The sequence below is a fragment of the Ixodes scapularis genome, unplaced genomic scaffold (genome assembly GCF_016920785.2).
Source record: "Ixodes scapularis isolate PalLabHiFi unplaced genomic scaffold, ASM1692078v2 PGA_scaffold5__190_contigs__length_132052651, whole genome shotgun sequence".
Taxonomy (NCBI): Eukaryota; Metazoa; Arthropoda; class Arachnida; order Ixodida; family Ixodidae; genus Ixodes; species Ixodes scapularis.
Window position 1 is genome coordinate 28,847,785 of NW_024609880.1, and position 20,940 is coordinate 28,868,724.

Sequence of the window (20,940 nt, forward strand, 5' to 3'; positions counted from 1 at the left end):
TGTACCAGGACTTTAATAAAAGGCGTCTTCGCCAGTTTCTTTCCGTGCAAAGAATATAGCAGTCGTTGAATCCGATCGTGTTACCCCCCTTCAGGACGTGTTCTCACGGATGGCGCGAACGTCATGCTGTGACGTAAAGATAGCCCCGATCGGGAGAGGAGGACCGGGCAAGGGGATGGAAGCGTTGCGTCACGCAACTCGTCCTCGCGAAGTAAAGGCAACGGACGCCGTGGAGTCTTCCGTCGTGCACAAACCGACCTGCTGCTTTTGCGTGTCCTTAGCAAGTCGGCCTTTTAGGACTCATCGAGAGCGTCGAGACCCGAATATACTCCGTTTCACCTTGCGATTGCCAGCAGCGTAAGTCTCGGGCCATTCCAATGTCGTGCGAGTGTCACGTGAACTTCGGGAGGGGCGCAACAGTGCAGTAATGCGCGGGGTGCGTACTCCCTTAGCTGGGATGGTTCCTAACGTCCGCTATGGTCTATCGTGGTTAAGTCATTTTGAACAAAACAGTATTCTCACCTAAAATCTTGAGACATGCACACTATATGGAATAAATAAAGCTATTTTGTGTGCTTCAAAGTCAGAGAAACCACGAAGGGCCAGGGGAATAGTTTAGGATTCTTGGCTACGTAGCGCAAGCTACCGCCCGTTATACATACTGTCATTAGCATCGATCCATTCATTCGGTACAGGGATATCCGATACTGGGCGGAGCTGAACGGAACTCGTGCGCGACAAGTCGAAGCAGCCATCTTTCCTGCAGTTCGCACGTCGGACCGGATAGCTTTGCCGCGAATGTGTATCGCGCTTAAACGTCTCTGTGAAGTTCTACTTTCGCCAATGTGTGAGGCCGGGCAATCTATACATGGTGTGCGCTAGACTAAACCTTGGGCCTTTTCTTTAAGGGGGGGGGGGGGGGGGGCGAAGCCGATTGTTAGCACAGGCTTGCGAGTCGCCGCAAAACCGTGGGACCAAAAGGAAAGAGCCTCGCTGGAGTGGCTGATATTGACTGTTTCTCCACGTGAACGAGGTGCCGAACTGGTTTCGAAGCATCGGGTTACAATGGAACGTCGGGAATATGGCGCACACACACATTGCTTGGTGCGATCAGTCTGCTAAGTGCTTCGTAGTTATTTAGTAAATACTAAGAGTTGACATTTATGAGCCTCTTTTATCAAAGGTTAACCTGGGCTGAAATCAAAAACGCAGTTTGTTCTAACACAGCCTGTCCAATCTCCAGAAAAAAAAAGCAATAAAGTAAGTCCAACATGTTGGCCATGAAAGTAAACAATATACTTAGTCAAAAAACATTTGGAACTTACTTCTGACCCGTGATAGATCACGAACTTGCACCAGATTGCTCAGCCCAATGGCGGTCCATGACTCCCTCGTCAGGACGACCCGGAAGGACGATGCAGTGAGGCGGTCCTTTCATGCATCCCTCTACGTTGAGCTGATGGTCTGCTGGCAACCGGTTTTTTCTAGTCGATGTGCGCCAGCTGGTGTAAGAGCAAGTTCTTAGACAGGCAACATAAAGTATGATGTGCTGTTGATCATGTTTTAAATTATTTATAATAAACACATTTATTTAAATACTTTAACGACCCCTTCGGAACATTGCATAAGAGGTGGCTAACAACAAAACGGGTAGGAGGTCTAAGAAACGTGTCCACTGTAGCGTCCCATCAATTCATGGAAGCCCACATCCCCAGCCGGGGTGCCAAGAGGTCGCCAAACGGTTTTGACGTCGTGAAGTGGTCGCGTTGTTTGACCCCATGGCGGATAGACGTACGCCGTGGGCCCAAGCGACAACAATATGGCCCCGAAATTGAGGCAGAAGGGACCGGGAAAGGGTCTTTCATCCCAGATGTTGACCAACAAGAAAGCAAGTTTTCGGGGTCGGGATCAATTAGGGGCGACCACAAGGCTTTAGATCCAGTTTCTGTGTAGAAAAGTGTAAGAAGTAAGGAACGGAAATGTTTGCAAAAATTTTGAGATGAGGTGCATACGAAATAACAAAAATCTAAGCACGTATTGCATAATGCTAAACTAATTCAATGTTTTTTTGTTTTGTTTTTTCTTTTTTACACAAGCTCGATGCAGGCCTCTGAAGGCAGATACTTATAGTTTCCGACAAGTAAGAAAAGTTTAGACGGGAAGGTTCCAATTTAAATTTACGCTTAAAAAAACGTGGAGAATGATTTTCAGCAGCAATTCGTGAAAAATACCAACTTATACGAATTGTTCCCTGGCAGAAGAACGTTGTAAATGGTGAAACAATCTAAGCTTTAGAAGGACGAATAAAAAATACGAGCCTGTACTTCTGAATGTTTCTACTTCACAAACCTTGTTTTTATACGAACGAGGTTACCTTGAAGCAGCAAGTGATTTATCTGATGAGTGATTCACTTGACGAGAAATGACAATCATCAACGATAAGATGAACATGAAATGCGAATGATAGCAGTAAGGCACTAAAGCTCCGTCTAACTAATTACGTGCGGTGTAAGTAAAGACAACGCCGAACTAGGGTAAAAAGGCGAGCACTAAAAAAGCGGGAGGCACGACGGGAGAGAGGAGAAATGGCGAGCACTATGATGGGATGGAGAACAGTGGAGGCTTCTCTTTTTCCCAGCTTTGCAAGTGCTTGCCCTTTCTCTCCTTGTGCAGTGTTGCCTTCGCCTACATTGCTCACAACTAGTGAGATGAAGAGTAGCTCCAGAAATATGCAGAACAAGGATTTCGAGTAGTAACGATGCCCTAAGAAGGGATGTCACAGCATCACTCAGGTTTTATTTCGTGCAAAGTGTAATGCTCGGGCATATGTGAGTCGCAAAGCCGTGGGGTCTTGTGGGTTGTTGATAGGAGAGAGGGTTGCCCTCAGGTACTGTAGAATTCTTAAATATCTATAAGTGAGACGGTGGACATTAGCATAAAAAGGTCTATGTAACCGCTTGGTTTTAATGGTAAAAGAACGACACACTCAACTTCCTCCTCTTAAATTCTCGATCAGTACTTCAATTCCTCGTGCTTTCTTCGTTCTTCTCTTCGACTTCCTCAACATCCTCCCGAGCAAGCATTGCTGAATAGATTTCAAGTTGATGCAGCTTTTAAACTGGTCTTACATATACGTTTCCATTTTTGTCTCTGACGTGACATGCTCTTGCGCACCCATCTGTTCTTCTGTAACTCGGGCGAGGTTCCAAAAATAGTCTGGACTTTTTTTGTCCACTAACAGGACTACGTCATTAACCTTCAACGAAACAGCCTTGGCGTTTGGGTACTGATGAGCCGATCGCAGTATCACAATATACTCTTTACTCCACCGATTCCAAAAAGTGGTCCATAACCAGTTCTCTATACCTCAGCCTTCGAGTTGATTCCATATGAGTCATGGACATGGGAAGTTGAGAGTCTGAACCGACTTCCGGAAGAACAATGACGCTTTGTCCAATCAGAAAATGAGCTGGACTGACAGGTGTCGGCTCCTTGAGGTCGGAGTAAACGTATGTTAATGGTCGGGAATTAATGATGGCTTCTGCTTCCAAAATCACAGTTGCTAGCTCTTCAAACTTCAGACTGCTTCTTCCCAAAACTTTCCTTAAAACTACCTTTACTGAGCGAACTAACCTCTCCCACCATCCTCCCCACCTGAGAGCGCTTTCAACAATAAATCCCAATTCTGACACCATGTTATGTTGCTAGTTAAGCTCAGGAGAATGGTTTAAGCAAGCTGTTTAATAAGTAGAATACGGGATCAAAGCCGCAGCTATGGCGATTGCTCGTCAGTTCCAAACGCAACAGCGCGTGCCAACCCCTGCGAGCGTGCTTACTGGATGTCCTCTTCTTATAAGATCAGAGAGCCTCATAACATCATAAAATGCCCCCTTCTTCTTCTTTTATTTTGAAGATAACGCAGTGCGAGTGCGGCAGTTGTCAGTCCCTGTATCGTAGCGGCTTCACCACGACGCGTCCGCTTCTTGTTGTTTTTTGGCCATTCTGTTGACCTTGTAGACGTGGAAATGTTTTCAAGTGATTCGTCGTTTGATTCTGTAGGGACATAGTCTTCAGCAGCTTCGTTTGAGGCTGTAGGGAAATAGTTTTCAGCAGCTGTATTTGTTTCTGCTGTTCCATGTGCTTCTTTGATGTGGTAACGGTTGCGCCTGTAAGTCCTCGATGTGTTTCAGCTGCTTCTTCTCCTCGTTCCACTTGCTCTCCTCGGCTCAAGACTGCTCCACCAGGGACTCATACCGCCAGGAGAGTTCCGCTATCGCGACTCGGCTTGCTGGTGCCTCCGAAGTTCTCGCTGTACCCCCAGTGTCCTCGGTGACATGTTCCATCGAGGCTCCCAGTTTTTGGTTTGGCGCCTGTACCAACCGTTCTTCAGCCTTGAGATGCTTGTCCTTGAGGCAGCGAAAGCGCTCTTGCAACTGCTGGTTTGCTTGCCACAGCTCTTGCAGCTCCTGCCGGGTCTTTTGTCCCACTGCGCCCTGCTTCTCCTCGAAGACTGCGAGAGCTCGTCTGGCTGTTGCCCACTCTTCTGTGAGCTGTGCGCACCTGTCCTCCAAGCTGTGTTTCTCTCGGGCTGCCGCGTGAAACTCTTCCTGCTGGTTCCTGCGTCTGTATACAATGTGGGTATACTTGTCCAACAGCTGGGAGTCTTCAGCGCTGACAGTGCTGCCTCACACTTGGCCGCTACGTCCAGCGCAGTGCTGTGCTCGTTCTCCATCTCCTTGGTGGCCCTGACGTGCTGCTTGCACAGAGTCTTCAGCTCCTCCTCGAGGCAATGTCGTGCCTGTTCTAAGTTCTCTGCTAGCTGTTGAAAATGTTTGTTGTCGCTGACGAGCATCTCGCCTTGCTCCTCCGGGCTGGAAAGTTCTGACCGCAAAACGTCGGCATCGATTTCTAGCTTTCCGTTGCGTTTTAGGAGGCTACTGACTTTCTCGTCCACTCTGTCGCACTCTGTTTCTGCCTTCTCGGTAATGGAGCTTCCGTCTGCTTCTGTTTGCGACGAATTGTGACGCTTAACAACATTCTCTCTCTCTCTCAAAGTCTCGGCCACCTTTCCGTGTCTCTGCTGCCAGAGGCGGCTTTCATAAGACACGCATCTAATTTTTTCACTCGCATCTTCACAAAATGATTTCCGCTGCTGACTTTCTTGAGCGAGGGGCTCGTTCCTAACTGTCAAGGATTTGACCCGTTCCTGAAGCACTGCCAACAGACAGTTCAAGTCTTCCAGCTGACTTGCTTCAAGAGACACTGCAGCTTCTGACGACTGGTTGGTGTGCTCGATGATCCTCTGGACAAATGCCCCGATGATGCTCCGGACAAACGCCGCGAGATCTTGTAACGGCCACTGGTACCGGTCCTCTAAGTACTGATAGTTTTGCTGAAGTAGATTGAACTGCTCTTCTTTTTTAGCAAGCTGGTTTTCCAGGGCCTCTCTTTTGCGTTTTGCGATGTCCAGCAGCTTCTTGATGTACTGAAAGGCACTGAACTCTCGTTGTTCGGAATCATTCTCAACTACCGGCAAGTCCTCGCCATATTCTTGAAGAAGGACATCCTGCAAGATGCAATACTCGGCAGAAAACCTTCCGAGTTCAAGCTGAGGTGCTTCAAACTTCTCCTTCAGGGTGTCCACTTCCTCCACCTTGGCATCTACAAGCTCCAGCTGCTTTGCCAAATCCCCGCTTAGAGAAACCAGCTGGACTTTCAATGCTTCGGACTCCTAATAATTGGCATGAGAAAATTCTGCTTGCTGCGCTTGCATCTTCCCCAGGAGAGCCGAAGCTGCCTTTACGGCCAAAGCTCGCTTCGATATTTCTCTCGTGCTCCAAAGACATTCGCTGCATTTCTGCCTTTGCCAACACTAACTCTGAAATTAGGCCTTGTCCCTCTTCGGTGCGAGATGCCAGCCTGCCCTTTTTTTTCTTTAATCACCTCTCCAGCTCTATCCCAGTTTGCGCAAGCTTGGTTGCTTTGGTTGATGGAAGAAGCCCAATTGTTATGCCTCCCAAATGGATCGTTTCATTGGAGTCATTTTTCATGGATGAGTTGGAAGTTTCTTCTACAGCAGAAACACGTCGATATCCGATTGCACATTCGGGAAAAAATGTCAAAAATCCCACAGGGAAGGCAGTGCTTTCCGTAAGCTGGTCAGTTTCGGGGTTGATGAGAAGTACCACATCTCGAACATGAACTTTGCTGTCGGTTGCTGGATTGGTCTCTTTGTGGCTCGGAGGGTTGGTACCTTGGTTGCGCTGCTCTGAAGTTAGATGGCTGACGATAGAGTCCATCAACTCTAACTTCGTCTCCAGTTTTCTGAATATCATTCACGTTTTTTTTTTTTTTTTAGATTTCAGCTGCTTTACAGCTTGCAATGATTTTGTCTAGTGTTAGACTCGGTTCACGAAACAATCGTTCGCGTAAAGCCACGTCTCGTATCCCAATAATGATACGATCACCAATGAGCCTGTTTTCTTGAGCTCCGTAGTCGCATTTTTGAGCCTGCAGTATTAGCTCAGTTACGAATTCGTCGATGGTTTGTTCTGGCTTTTGGCTTATTGTGTTAAAAATGGCTGTCGCTTGTGAGACGCTTTTGTAAGGTTCATACTGTTTATCAAATTCGTGCAGTATGTAATCAACTGCATTTTCTCTTTGCACGCTTTGACCATCTCCCGTTGGTTGCAGGGAAAGGTTTGCATAATTCGTCTTGCCTGAGGTCCAAGGCAGTGGAGCAGAAACGCTTTCCGAGTTGCGATAGGCTTGGATGCAAATTCACAGGCTGCCTCGAAGATAAGGTACGATGATTTCCACTCCTCCCATGCTCTTGGTGGGTCGTCACCAGGCTGGAACGGATCTTGGAGCGCCGTCAGCGAGACGTCGGGAGGCAGGCCGTAGGATGCCATGGTATGGTGGCCAACGAGGCTGTTTATGGAGACCTCGGGTAATCATCCTTCGAAGCCAGAGAAGCGACGAGCAAGATTGGTTACAACGGGCGGCTGCGATTTATGGACCGAAATCGGTGGGCAAAGCGACTCTTCGTATACATCCACCTTATAAGTATACAGACAAGAGGGAGGAAGCGGCTATATCAACTGCAAAAAAAAATTTGGTTTCTTCACAGTGCCCGTGAGTGCCAAACAAGACACAAAGTGGAAAACGGAGGTGCGGAAGACAGTGCGTGAGGAGGAGGCCCTTCAGTGGGCAAAGGTGGCCAAGAGCAAGTCAACGCTACGGGTGTACAACCTCAGCAAAAGTACAATATCAGCGGAGGCTCAGTCATACGATAACAGCCTGGGCAGCCGCTTGCTTTTTGAGGCACGTGCAGGAGGGCTGAAAACACTAGTGTACCAACAGAAATATAATCGGATGGTGGAAACAACAACATGCCGGGCTTGTGGAGTAGCGGATGAAACTATCGAACACATCGTCCTCTCATGCACAAGCCTGCAATCAAGCCATCCGGTGCAGTGGTATTACGCTCCTGAAAACGTACAGACACCTGGCCAGCCCCTTCCACAAGCCCAATTGCTGGCGGAAGCACTCGGCTTCCAATCACCTGCGATGGGGCCAGCGCTGAACGCTTTTCTAGATAAAGATGCTGCTGCTCTCCCTCGAAGTGAGGTTGAAACGCGCGCCGCAGCGTCCACGAAGCCGATTGGACGGAGCTGGAAAGTAATCGGAAGAACGAAAAGCAGACTGGAGGACTGGTGGCGAAGGACAAGCAAATTGAACGCGACGGACAAGGAGAAAGTAAAAGAAATAAGTGTTTCTTTTTTCGTTTAAAATATTTTTTTTTCAGCTAGGTACGAACGTGGTTCGGTACCGCCCGATACAAAGGGAACTGCTGCAAGATCATAATCATCATCATCATCATTCCATATAATCTTCCGTTGAGCGAGGTATGAGGATAAGTCCGGAAGACTCGGAGAATTCCAAATTACCCTTAGGTCAGCGACGCCCTCTTGAATGAAGCAGCATTGTCAGAGTATATTGTACTTGGTATTCCTCTTCGGGAAATGAGCCTTCGAAGTGCGAGAAGAAACGCTTCCGTGGAGAGGTCGCTCGTAAGCTTCAGATGGACAGCTCTTGTTGTCGCGCACGTAAACAAGACAATATACGCCTTAGATCTGTTAGTTCCTGCCCTCGCTTCGTTCATATATGAAGCTCCTGCGTAGTCAATGCATGAGGTCTCAAACGGCTTTGTAACATTCACTCGTTCCACTGGAAGCTAAAGCGCCTTGATAATGAGCATCCGTAATATTCAGCTCAGTCAGGCGATGATCGTTCGGTAATATGATCGGCTGTGTCACGGAGCAAGGGGCGTGGATTTGTTGCAGCCGTCCTGTTACCATGAGTGCATTATCGTGGTACAGAAATGGGTGCATATCTGAAAGAGGAGATGCCAGCTCAATGTCCTGATTGCTAGAAGCAACTGAATCTCCCTTGAGAAGGCTTGTCCTTGAGCCTGCTTTATCCAATATCCTTCTGCTGCAGCATATTCTACGGCTTCCAATTGGCCGACTTCTCTATTTCCTTTATAACTGCTGTTAGGCGCAAACCTCATCACCCAGGTTGTTATTATAAGTACCATCTGATCCCCGTTGTACTTCTTTAAATCAAAAAGTGAGACCGTTTCTTGACCTTCTGTTTGCAGGCTCACCTGGGTACGTTTCAACACATTTCTTTCGAGCTCATTGAGTTCCCCTAATTTATGCGGGGTTTCCGGCCAGTCATCTGCTCTAGAAATAAGCCACTTCGGCCCTTCCCATCACAGACAGCTATCGCGAAGAATCGATGGAGATTCTCCTCTTGTCCGTGGGTCCGCTGGGTTAGTCTCTCCCGGGTTGTGTCTCCATTTCTCTGGCACGATCTGGGTTTGAATTTCTAGGACGCGGTGTTTGACAAATGGCTTCCCCCTGGTCGCCGGAACTCTTATCCAACTTATCACAACTGTCGGGTCAGTCCACGTGGTGTATGTCTTTTAACCTCCGTAACGTGACCACTGTTATCTTCGATTCTGAGATAGGCGCATGCTCCATATACCTGCGAGCTGGTGTCCAACTATATGTGCAACTGACTTCTTTAAACGGTTTCGTTAATCCGATCTTAATGCGCCTTGGCACATGTACAGTGCGCCGCAATATGAAAGACCCACTAGGAGCGCGTGGTAGAGGCGGTGGCTGGCGGGGGCGCTGGGAGCGCTCTGGGCAATTTCATTCTGCTTCGAGGGGAGGACGCTCACTCGGGGCTCAGCACAAACTGATAAGCGCGTTGCGCTTTAGCTGAGCCCCGAGGGGGGGGGGGGGGGGAGGGGGGGGGGGGAGGGGGGGGGGCATTGTCCAAGCGCCCATTGTCACATTGTCATCCCGAAATGCTGCAATAATCCTTTGGACGGCTTTGACGGGCCTTCCAACTCTGCGCGATATTCACGCCGTGAAAGTCCTTCCTGAGCAAGGACAACGATCTGGACGCGTTCATCCCTTGGAACTCGAGGCGGCATTTCTGCTGAAGCGCTCGAAGACGAACAGTGAACTGAAAAATGAAGGTTTAATACGCGAACTTGTGCCAAACAAAATAAGTAAAGAAAGAGCGTTGAGGCAGCAGAGAAGCAGGCGGCGATTTGGCGGCGTAACAGAGAGCGAGAGCGAGACTTACTCGACAAGGTCGCAGGCAGCTGCTTATTTACAGTGCGTCACTATCTCCAAAGTTCGGCAAAGAAAGTTCGAGCGTCGCGCGCTCGGGGCGAGGATGATCTGGCACTTCCGAGAAAAAGAAAGCAGTGGGAATGTTGCGTCTGGTGCGAAAATGGACGCGAATCTTCTAGAAGCCCGTGACCGAGCGTTGCTTGCTCGGCTATGCGGGCGGCAATATTTATTGCTCAATCACAGCCAATTCCACATTCGTTGCCGTTATTAGCGATCGCTCATGAATGAAGAAAGCGGTTGAGTCACGTATAAACTATGCCAAACAACGTCCGCTCTAGCTCACGTGCAATGTGCAAATCATTTGCCGGCAATGACGTGGGCACGGTGACCACAAAAAGCGATGCTGAAATCAAAACCCACTTCCACGCTTTCAGCAGGGAGTAGCAGCAGAGCTGAGAACAGCGCTCGATCCAGGCACTTACTCTCGGTGAAGCGCGCGATAAGGAAGCGAGCCGCCACGGCAGCCGCGTGATGGCGCTGATAGCACGAACCGGTCGACGGTTCGGCGTTCACCTTCATACCGGCTGCGGGTGTACTGCGTACATATTAGGGATGTCTCTGCACCAGTTGGACCATTCTACATACAGTCCCTCAGGTAGTTTTTCATCCCAGTTCACTCCCATTTTTCATAGTTTCTGAAAGAGAAGCTTAGCTCGTATAGCGAAAGGAGCAATGAATCTCATGTGATCAAATATTCTTGACGCAGCTTGCAGAATGAAACGCTTGGTGTCCACTTTTGTCTGAAGGAACGATGTACGAGAGTCCATCGAAAACCTGAAACTGTCACGGTCCTTGTGCCAAATCATTTCCAGCACCTTGGAAGCTCTGGACAGCTTAAGGTTCCTGTCTGCCGGTACTGCATCTGCTTCCACTTCGTTCATTATGTGCTGCACGTGCTTGTCGTTTGAGGCCCATTTTCTCAAGCTCATGCCCGCATCATTCATGATGGAGTTAGACATCTCGTATAGGGTAATCGCTTCTTCAACCGTGTCGGCACCCATTCAAATGTCATCGACATAAGAAGAGCTCCTGATATTTTCAGCAATGTTCTTGGTAGCAGCCGCAGTTTTTAGGTGGTGTTGAATTGTCCCACTTAGTAGAAAAAGACTGGAGGATATCCTGAATGGGACTCTGGTCATTCGCCATTCCTGTAAGCTTCCTAAACCAAATGGCCCGGTTGGCTCTTTGGCAAACCACAGAAATTTGACCGTATCACGGTCTTTTGGGCTGAGTTTTATCTGAAGGACAGTTTTTTTTCAATATCAGCTGTCAAGGCGATCGCATACCATCTGAACCGAAGAAGGATTTGGAGGATGTCTGGATTCAGGTTTCGTCCCTTTTCAGGGCAGCCGTTGAGAGACTTGCATCATTTAGCATGTGATGAAGCGTCGAAGAATACCAGTAGCTTTGCGGTTGTAGACTCTTCACGGACAACTTCTTCATGTGGCATGTAATAGACGCGTTTCTTGCGCACCAAGCTGCGTCAAGTCTTCTTGAATAAATGATTGCTGACTGCCTCCGTCTAGAATTCCCCTTATATATCGGCCGGTGTCCTTGTTGATGAACCATGCTTTAAATGTCTGTAGGTGAACTCGATTTCCAATTGTCCCTTGGCAAAAGTCATCTCTCTTTTCATACGGCTTAGACAAAGACACACAGGCGACTGCTCCTTCTTTTGTTCGTGTGTATGATGGGTCACGCATAGTGACGGCATGTCGACCACCGCATGACGAACAGATCAATATTTTTCGGCAATCCCTAGCACGATACCCTTTTGTAGTACACCGGAAGCTCTCCCATCCCTTCCTAACATCTTTTTGTTGTATAGCGTCTCCTGAGCATCGCAAAATTATGTCTCGTGCTTCTTCGAGTGACAAAAAAGGCATTCCCCTGGCACTGCAGGTGCCGAGCTATGGAGCGCTGATGCCGACGGCTGGGACTGTTCCTTCGTTTCGAATGTTCACTCCTTGCCTGGAGCTTCGGAGTGGCCGCTTCGCTCTCTGCTTTCTACTTCGATGCGGAGGAAACTGAGAATCTAATTTAGGTTCGAAGCGGCAGTAGATGTCTCTGGTGCGGAACCGTCGCCCTGCATCAATTATGCGTTGCTTGAGAGCTTGTAGCTGAGTTTCCGATGATATTGCACGACGATGTCATGTCATATGGCATTGTCTTTATCAGAATGTCGCTGAGCATTGCCGCAAAACGTGCAGTTGGAACGTCTAGGGCGTTGAGCAACGTGTGTTCAGCTGCGTTGAATCATAAAGCTTACGAAGACGTCGGGTGTCAACCGAAGATCGAATCCCAGAAAGCTTTTAATCTACTGATAGGTGCTCCTGCTCCATTTTTTTTTTTTAATCTTCGAAGCGCTGTTTCAGGAGTTCAATAGCACCTGCGTAGCACCGCTCGGTCGTCGGTAATCCGGCAATTGCTGATGCTGCATCGTCTGCGAGGTAGCGTCGTAAGTAGTGGAACTTGTCAGTTGTAGACAATGCCCGACTTGAGTGGATTGTTCCATCAAATTGCTCCCAGAAAGTGCGCCAGCGGCTGATGCCGCCTTTAAAAAATGAATATGTCCAGTTTCAGCCATCTTGGACCACTCACTCGGGTGATACTTTCATAAGCGCCCTGTAGTGGGGCCGTTGTAGGAGGAACAGGGTTACGTCTGGCGACCTCCAGGTGTTTGATCTCGTATCGCAGCTCTGCGAGAACCCTTATGTCGTGATCTTGGTATTCGGCTACCGAAACGTACTCATTTTACAGCTCCGTCGTTGGCAATAGTGGCTCCAGCTCTTCGTTAATGCGGTCTAGCTGGATGTTGCTGACAGTCAGCCGATCCTTGACCGCGTGGAGCCTGTCTAAGTATGTCTGTAAATTGTTCAGGATCGTGTCGGCGTCGTTAATCAGTCGCGTGTTGTGGGCTCTTCGGGCTGAACGCTTGGCTTTCAACCGATTCATGGATATTTGTGAGGTCAGTGGTCAGCTAATGCCGTTTCTAACCTTGTAAATCTCTAAGCCGAAGAGTTTCTCTTCGCGTTACTTCTCCCGGTGGTAATGCTTCCGTCGTCTGGCTCTCTGCGATCAAGGCTCCGCTGACAATAAGATTTCCGTTTCACTTGCCTTCGCAGCGTCTTGTTAAGCACGATACGATGACTTGAAGTTCTCTCCCGGGTTTCGGCACCATGTAGAATTCTTAAAGATCTATCAGTGAAACGGTTGATTTTAGCATCAAAAGGTCTATGCGACCATTGGCTTTAATGGTAAAAGAACAACACCCTCATCTTCCTCTTTCGAAAGTCTCGATCAGTGCTTCGACCCCTCGTGCTTTCTTCGTTTTTTTCTTCGACTCCTTCAACAGGTACCTTTCCAAAAGTTGGCGCTGTACCCAGGATCTGGAGAGTCCTGGGACGCTTTGCAAAGGGCGGATCCCCCAAAGCACATAGGTGACTGCCCAAACGATGAGTGGCATCCTGAATTTCTAAAAGGTCCTTCGGGCGCTTTCTGGCGGCGCACACCCTCGGCTTTGAAAATCGCCCTTCCCGCACAGCTCCCCAGTCGACCTTGGCAACGCTGGTGGCCGCGATTTGGGAGCCACGGGACGCCGCTACTGCTGGGGAAGCTCGGCACAAGCAGCCTCGGGGAGAGTGTCCTCGTAGCCCTGCCTCTTTAGCAATACGATGAGCCTCAGTAGCTCCAAGGCATGGTTGCAAAGCCCCTCCTTTGCGGCACACCCGCAGCTGGATGCCTAAACGCTGCCGTTTCCCGAAAATGTCGCCATGATACCATATGGTCTGCCGGACTTCTTTTGGCTCCGGTAGCAGAGGCCGTGCATCACGAGAAACGTAGGTGGTCAGCACACACAACATGCAGGCTTTGAGAATAATGACGACAGATTGCTTGGCAGGCCGTAATCGTTAATGAGGAATCAACCGTTACCCACAAAGAAATGTCGCCTTTTGCTGCGAGAACCCCTCCACGTCACTCTCTGTTACGAACTTTTGACTCCGCCATTTGTTTCGGTCGCTTGTCTGGCGTGCATAGTAGTAGCTGTCTACATTTTCGACCGTTAACGGACCAGGAATAACGACTAAACTTTTACTCCACGATAAGGAATCAAGACGACCAGCACCACTGGAGCTAGTAGCTGCAGCGGGTTACATCACAATGTCGCCGCCTCGCCCGACCCCAGTGGCCAGCTGTACTTTCAAATACCGTCAAGGCAGCGTGTCATTCTTGCCAAGGGCAATTTCGGAAAGGGTATATTCCTTGCTGCAAAAGCACTCCCCAGACTCGTAGTGGGGCAGCACCACGCAATGGCCACATTAGCACCTTGTAGTAAAGAAATCATACGCATGCATCAGGGTTCTCCCCACGGTGGGCGGCAATGGCTTTGCCGCTCACCACTCCGACTGGCCGCCCATCACTCGAACTGACCGCCCACCGCTCAATTTTGTTTTTATGTTGCGGGAGGACAGTGCGATTTTGCCTGTGCACACGGCTGCAGACTGTGGCCGTCGTACTCAGCAGGTCCGCGCACCGTCACGCTATCGTTCGCTATCGCATCGCTGACTGCCGCCACTGCCATACTGCTTCAATCAAAGGGCGCAAGGCTCCGCGTTTTCTTTTTCTTTTTTTTTTTTGTCTTTCTTTATCGCGCCGCCGGCAGTGCCCGGGGGGAGGAGGAGGGGGGGGGGGAGGTGTTAGCGGCGATAAAATGGCGCGACGAACCACCCCTCCAAAAAAAAGAAAACGAACGCCCCCCTTCCCCCCCCCCCCCCCCCCCCCCCCCCCCCCGGTAATGTCCACCCCTCAGAAATTCCTGGGGAAAACCCTGGCATGCATATTCAATACCACGTATGCACTTCTTGATTGACGTTTGTACGGGTTTCAAGATCTTACAAATTAATGTTCTTAAAACGAGCGATGTCTTCAGTCAAGAGAAGGGGCGACGACTCGGCGACTTCTTCGTGCGAATCAGTTCGGCGGTCGTTCGTGTCTTAGGAAATAAATTATTCGAATAGTGTTGATAGGTGAGTCATCTCTTTTTCGAAGCTAGACAAATTTGCGGGTACCGAGAACGAATGTTTTGAAGTAGAGGTCCCACGCCCGTCGTCCGATGTCATCGCTTAGTCCACTTTGTCCAGCCGGCCGTCGAGCCCGCAACTCCCAAACTGTTCCCGTGATAACGCGATACAGCGCCATGTTGATATTTACGCAGTGCATGTGCTTCCGGCACTCTGCGCCTTTTTTTTCACGCAACGTTTGCAGTTTCTTAGACTCCACAGACATGCATTTTTTACTTTACCCTATTTTTAATATTGAGTGTGCGGATTTGATGACCCACGGCTTCGATGATATTGTCACAAAGAAAACCAGTAAATTGATTAATAAAATTTAAAATGAACGTTTAATGAGGCTAAGTTTTGCCGAGAAACAAAGTAACAAAGACCGTACATGCTTTGATGGCGACGGAAGGGCGTCTGACTCAAGCAGCCATGCTAAGCACTTTCTGTGAGCGCGTGGGTATCGAGACATTTTCGAGTTCGAACAAACAACAAGAGTCTCGAGTCATCTGGAACATTCCAGTCGTGCAAACGAAATAAAGATAAAAAGGACAAGCGCTGGCGGGGATCAAACCCCAGCCAGCGGCACAGGAGTCGAGCATGCTTGTGACTCAGCTATTCGCACACGGCATTACTTCCCCTCTTGAGAAAAAGAAATCGTGTCGTCCCGATGCAACATAAAATGAAATTGACGACTCAAAGCCAGAGAAGGGCAAACTACAGAGCCACCTAAAAGAGGTTTCTACAGTCTCGTTGATTATAGTTCAGTTCGAGTCGGTCGACGTGAATAACCGTCCGGTCGCAGAGGGTGGCGTGGCCATGTTCATGTTCCTTCGGGCAACGGATTGCAGTTTATCTCCCTAAGGTAGCGAATAACCCTGCGGCCGAATCAACAGTTCTTCGCTGCGACGATTAATCGGTGTTCAGACCCACACTTGGTAGCCGGGATGGAACTGGGCGTGTTTTCCGCAAAAGATTGTACCGGCCATCGTCAGCAAATTGTGCGGCTTGGGTCAAAATGCGGCCGAGGTGGCGACCATAGAGTTATTACAATAAACGCTAGAGGCTCAGCTGGCGCTAGTGTGCTGTTGCATTTTGAAGCAGACAGCAAGCAGTCAGAAATTGACTTCCGGTAATTCATTCCTATGGGAAAAGCGAGTGCATTTTCTCTCTGCGCTCGAATATAAGAGCATATATCACGAATAATTTGTACGTACTAGGCACATTGTAACATTTCTCAGTCACGCAGACGAAATAATTGGTCAGTTACCGCATTTTTAGTTGAAAATCCTGGCATGAAAAACGGTGTTAAAACCGCTTCCTACATGTATTTATGTGCACTGTCGGACACTGTTAGCGCGAACACGACGTCGACACGTTCCAGCATGAGGGATATACGTGCCAAACGATCGAAGGACATGTGGAAAACCGAGAGAGACGGCAAGAAGTGCGCAGTAACACCGTAACACTGGATAAGTAACTCCTTGTGCACGCAAACGATCAAAATAAATTGAAAGCCACGTAATATAGTCAGATTCGCAATAAATAAGTACTGCGTTATTCTTTCTGCGAAAATGCTTGTTCTGGGTTTAATCATCACAGGCACGCTCCAAATCTTTGCAAATAGGGGAAGGCAGCAGGTTCCCGGTAAAAACTGCCCGACATAAAAAATAATAAAAAGACACACATTTCGTAGCTCTCGTGCTTTATTTTTTGCGTTCGAATGTTTCTTTAAGCGATTCCAAAGGTGCACAGTCATTTTCATCCAATGACAGGACGGGCATATTAGCAATATATAAGCACCACCGAAATGCTAGCAAACCTTGAACACACTCCACATTCCTTTCGATCTTTAGTTTGCCTAATATCGACGCTCGATTTCACATACGTTCCTTGAAACAGAGGTCTGGGCCTGAAATAGAGCGCAGTTTAACATCGTTCAGTGATAAATAAAAATGCTGTAACTAAAGCAGTTGCACTCTCACAATACCAATAAAGGTGCATGCTATCCGGTACAACCGAAATGACAAAAGTTATTCATGTTATTTTCCGCCAAAGAGAGAAAATTCACGCGCGTTTTCCCATAAGAATACACAGAGAGGCTGGATATGTAGACTGCATGCTGTCTGCTTCAATTTGCAACCGGAAGTCCCGTAGACATTAGCGCCAGCTGAGCCTCTAGCGTTTATTGTAATAACTCTATGGTGGCGACTCCGCTCATTTAGTGACGAACCGAGCGTCGTCATCCTGTTCGTCTTCGCAGTCCACACCAAACTCGTCGTCGGTATCGTCATCGGGTTCCTCCTCAAGGTCTTCGTCAAGGTTGTAACCATGGGCTTTGTTGAGTTCATAGTCCGGGTCGTTTTCAAGACGATAGTTGAAGTCGTCATTGATATTACAGTTGGAGTCATTCTGGAATGTTTTCGGATACGTCAAATTCACGGTAGTCGTATTTGGAGTTATTCTGTTCACAGGTGGTACGCATCGTGGGTAGAAACTGCGTTACCCCACACCTCGGCTCGCACCGAATAAAAACTTGATTAATAAAGCTTAGAATGGACGTTTAATGCGGCGAACTTGTGACAAGAATCATAAAGAAACAAAGACAGCACATGCTTTGACGGCGACGGGAGGACGACTGACTCAAGCAGTCATGCGGAGATCTGCGTCTAAGCGCCGGGGTATCTAGGCGTTTCCGAGCTTGAACAAGCAACAAGAGTCTCGAGTCATCTGGAACATTTTAGTGAAGCAAACGAAGTATAGATAAAAAGGACAAGTGCTGGCGGGGATCAAACCCCAGCCAGTGGCATGGGAGTCGAGCCCGCTGGTGACTCGCTAAACTGCACGTGACCACAGAGAAGAATGTGAGCGCGACTCAAACCGGCCAGTTCTTAATCCGCGGTTTTCGGGAGGAAAAAGAAACGAATTTTGAACAGCAAATTGTATTTTGGGCTCTCTTATGTCATGTACAAATAAAAACCTTGGAGAGCGTAAACAGCCCCTCTGTGTTCCTTTAGCGGCAATTGAACTCGAGCGATTGCGCCTTTATCGGACGGCAATGTTCCGGCGGTGGACGTACTTCCGAACTGTGTTGGTTTCTCAGCAGGCAACTTTTCCACCAGCCGACGAGAGCCGGTCACTCCGTGCCTTGCATTTCCGCAGTGACACAAACCCTGCCATGACGTTGGGTTACGCGCCCCACGGCGACTCACTTATTGGGCAGCTGGCGCCGAAGCCTCCACAGCTGGCCAGGCTATTGTGAAACAGAGTATAACTGCCTACAGATCGCCAAGAATCGTAAATGACCTTGTACCGCTGGTTCAAGCCTGTGATTTGGGAATTTCGTTTCACAACCTCAGTCTTATGTGAACCCTTCTGACCAAGAAGCTTGCGCAACCGCCAGCAGCCTTGTTGCGGACTGCCTTCAACAAGACGCAAATGCACCCAAACAAAGGAAAGCCCACGGGACGTACGACGAGACTACGCGAGTCCAGATCGCCCGTCTTGCAATAACGCAAGACAACACAGCAGCCAAAACGAAGATGACTGGGGTCCCGGGTTCCCTGCTATAGAAAACTCCGTCTTTTTAAATCTGAAAAAAAAAAAAAAAAATATATATATATATGTATTTATATATATGTATATATATTTTTTAAAGAGACGTTTACAATTCTCTGTAATGCCGAATTAGAGCGCAGCTCTTGATGAGGAGGAGGTAAGGGTACGGAGGAGGAGGAGGGGCATACCCTCCTCTCCTGCTCCCCTGCCATTTAGCGGGAAATTTTCGGTAAGTTTCCTGCTCTTGGGGAGGAGGAGTGGAGAATACAGAGAGGAGGGCAAGCCTCTCCTCCTACTACGTACCCTCCCCTCCTCCACGAGGGTCACATAACGTCACGTGACGTCACTCGTAACCATCGTGACGTCACGTGACATCATGTGACCCTCATGAGTCACTCGAGGCCCTTGTGACGTCATACGCGACCCTCGTGACGCCACTCGTAACCCTTGTGGCCCTCGTGATGTCACTCATGACCCTCGTGACCTCACGTGCGACGTCATTATGGGAAACGTGCCATAATGCAACACCCCGCAGGGGGCACCTGTGAAAGCAGGTGTTTGGAGAGTGGCGTCTCCAAGGACCCCGAGCCATGCGGGTTCGCCCGCCCACGTCTGGCTGTGCGTGGCTTTCCCGTGTCCGGGGAAAAGGGCATCCTGGTGGTTGAGCCGAGCCCGGGGTAGGTTTGGACCCTTCGGGGCCCCCCGGGCGAGGCAATACACCACTTCGGCCCCCGCTTCCCGTAGACGGGAGTCCTGGCTTGGCCCGACCAGGATGATTCAGCCTAGTCGCCACTTCTACTATCCCCTCCTTTCTTTCACCCTTGTCTTCTTCTTCTTTTCACTCTTCTCATTTCCCTTCTTTCCTTTTTCAACTCCTTTGGCGGCAAGGGCTAACCTTGGGTGGTGACATACTCTCGTCCAGATCCACACTTGGTCATAGTTTCTGGGTAGCGCTAATAGAGTAATGCTTCCAGCAAAGCCATATTTGTTATGGGGTGTTACCTATTCCCTCGTTGGGCTCCGTGGTGGGCGGCGCGCCACAGATTCCGAACACTCCTTGCCCTCTTATGGCGCCCCTCTCTTCCAAACCCCGTTCGGGGCAAGCCGTTAAAAGGCGCTGCCCCGAACACAAGACTATTGAAAAAGAACCAGAGGTAGAAAACTTCACGAAGTTTTTCGTTGTTCATTCTCTCGATGAACAGAAGCCTGTGTCAAAGCTTTCACCATTTGTCGTCGCCAAAGTACTTGAACACCTTGTAGGGTTTTCCTACAAGGCTAAAAAACTCCACTCAGGAGACCTCCTAGTTGAGATAAATAATAAAAAGCAAAGTGAAGCGCTTCTCAAGCTGAACACCATACTTGATGTGAAAGTGTCGGTGAGCCCTCACCGCACACTGAACACCATCCGTGGAGTCCTCTCTGAAGACGACTTCCTTCACACTAGTGAGGAAGAACTCCTCGAGGGACTCCAAGGTGCAGGCGTTGTCGCCATAAAACGGGTTATGTTCAAAAAAGATGGTGAAGAAATCCCTTCAAAACACGTCATCCTTACATTTGAACGACACACACTGCCACAAACAATCAAGGCTGGATACCTGAACTGCCACATCCGCCCTTTTTTCCCCAACCCCCAGCGGTGTTTCCGTTGCCAGCGTTTTGGTCACGGAACACGCAGCTGTCGAGGGAAGGCGACTTGTGCAAAGTGTGGCAGTCAGGATCACATCTCTGACAATTGCGAGAATGTGGCCCACTGCGTTAATTGCGATGGACCACACCCTACCTACTATCGTGGCTGTCCCATATGGAAGCAAGAGAAGGAAATCATTGCCATTATAGCCAAAGCAAATATCAGCTATAGCGAAGCGAAGAAAAGGTATTCCTTCATGTCGAAGGGATCGTACGCCGACGTGGCACGGAGGGGTCTTGTGCCACGCTCGGAGTCGAGGGCTACCCAGGTCTCATCTGAGGTTCTGGAGGCAGCCCTCAGGGCCCCAACCCCCCAGCCGGGGCAGCAGTGCCCCCCTCTTTATGGAGGGAGTGCACGTGCTGCTTCGCTGGTTCTAGACAGGCCGGCAAATGCCGCACCTGTCCGCACTTCGCGGTCTTCTCCCGGGGAGAGGGGGCGAAACTCCCGCCCGACCTCCTCAGAGAGGACCTCCTCTTCGAAAGAGCGGCACAACCCTCGTGCCGCTCCCCCAGTACCCAAGGGGCCGGAGGAGGCAGAGTTGAAAGACACTCTGCCCAGCACCTCCGGTGCCTCTTCGGCTGGTCGTGGCCGGGGCAAGCCACCCCGTGCAACGAACCAGCCAAAACCTTCAGGTAAAGACTCGCCTCCAGAAGTGGAGGCGATGGATGATACCGCTGAGTCACCCACTCTTGCATCCGACGAGGGTGACATGGAGTGGCAGACTTTGAAGTCTAAAGGGAAAAAACCAGTGGTCCCTCCCAAATAACCATTAATTTCATACTCTCAATTTTTTCATTTCCTCTCTCTTTTTAATTTTACACTTCACCTTTTTAGATAAATGAAGAATTTGCATTTTATGCAGTGGAACTGTCGTGGTCTTTTACCTAATATTGATGACGTTAACTATTTTATGGACGATCTC

At 49.2% G+C, this 20,940-nt stretch overlaps 1 protein-coding gene across 1 annotated transcript; it reads right to left on the minus strand.

Moving 5' to 3' along the window:
* Positions 1 to 3,939: 3,939 nt before the first annotated feature.
* On the minus strand, positions 3,940 to 10,672 carry LOC120841077. Its single transcript, XM_042294176.1, has 4 exons — positions 10,488 to 10,672; positions 4,677 to 5,693; positions 4,316 to 4,623; positions 3,940 to 4,166 (listed from the first exon to the last, which is right to left on the minus strand). Exons 1-4 carry the CDS (start codon positions 10,670 to 10,672, stop codon positions 3,940 to 3,942), a joined length of 1,737 nt encoding a protein of 578 aa, XP_042150110.1.
* Between the last annotated feature and the right edge of the window lie 10,268 nt (positions 10,673 to 20,940).

Bases quoted from the DNA above. Each gene is read 5' to 3' on its own strand.
- LOC120841077 (XM_042294176.1), bottom strand. From the start codon at position 10,672: ATGTCTAACTCCATCATGAATGATGCGGGCATGAGCTTGAGAAAATGG. The intron at 5,694-10,487 runs GTTTTCGATGGA...GGTTTCTCTAAG, and splicing joins AAGGACCGTGACAGTTTCAG to CGGGGATTTGGCAAAGCAGC. The intron at 4,624-4,676 runs GTCAGCGCTGAA...CATTGTATACAG, and splicing joins GCCAAGTGTGAGGCAGCACT to ACGCAGGAACCAGCAGGAAG.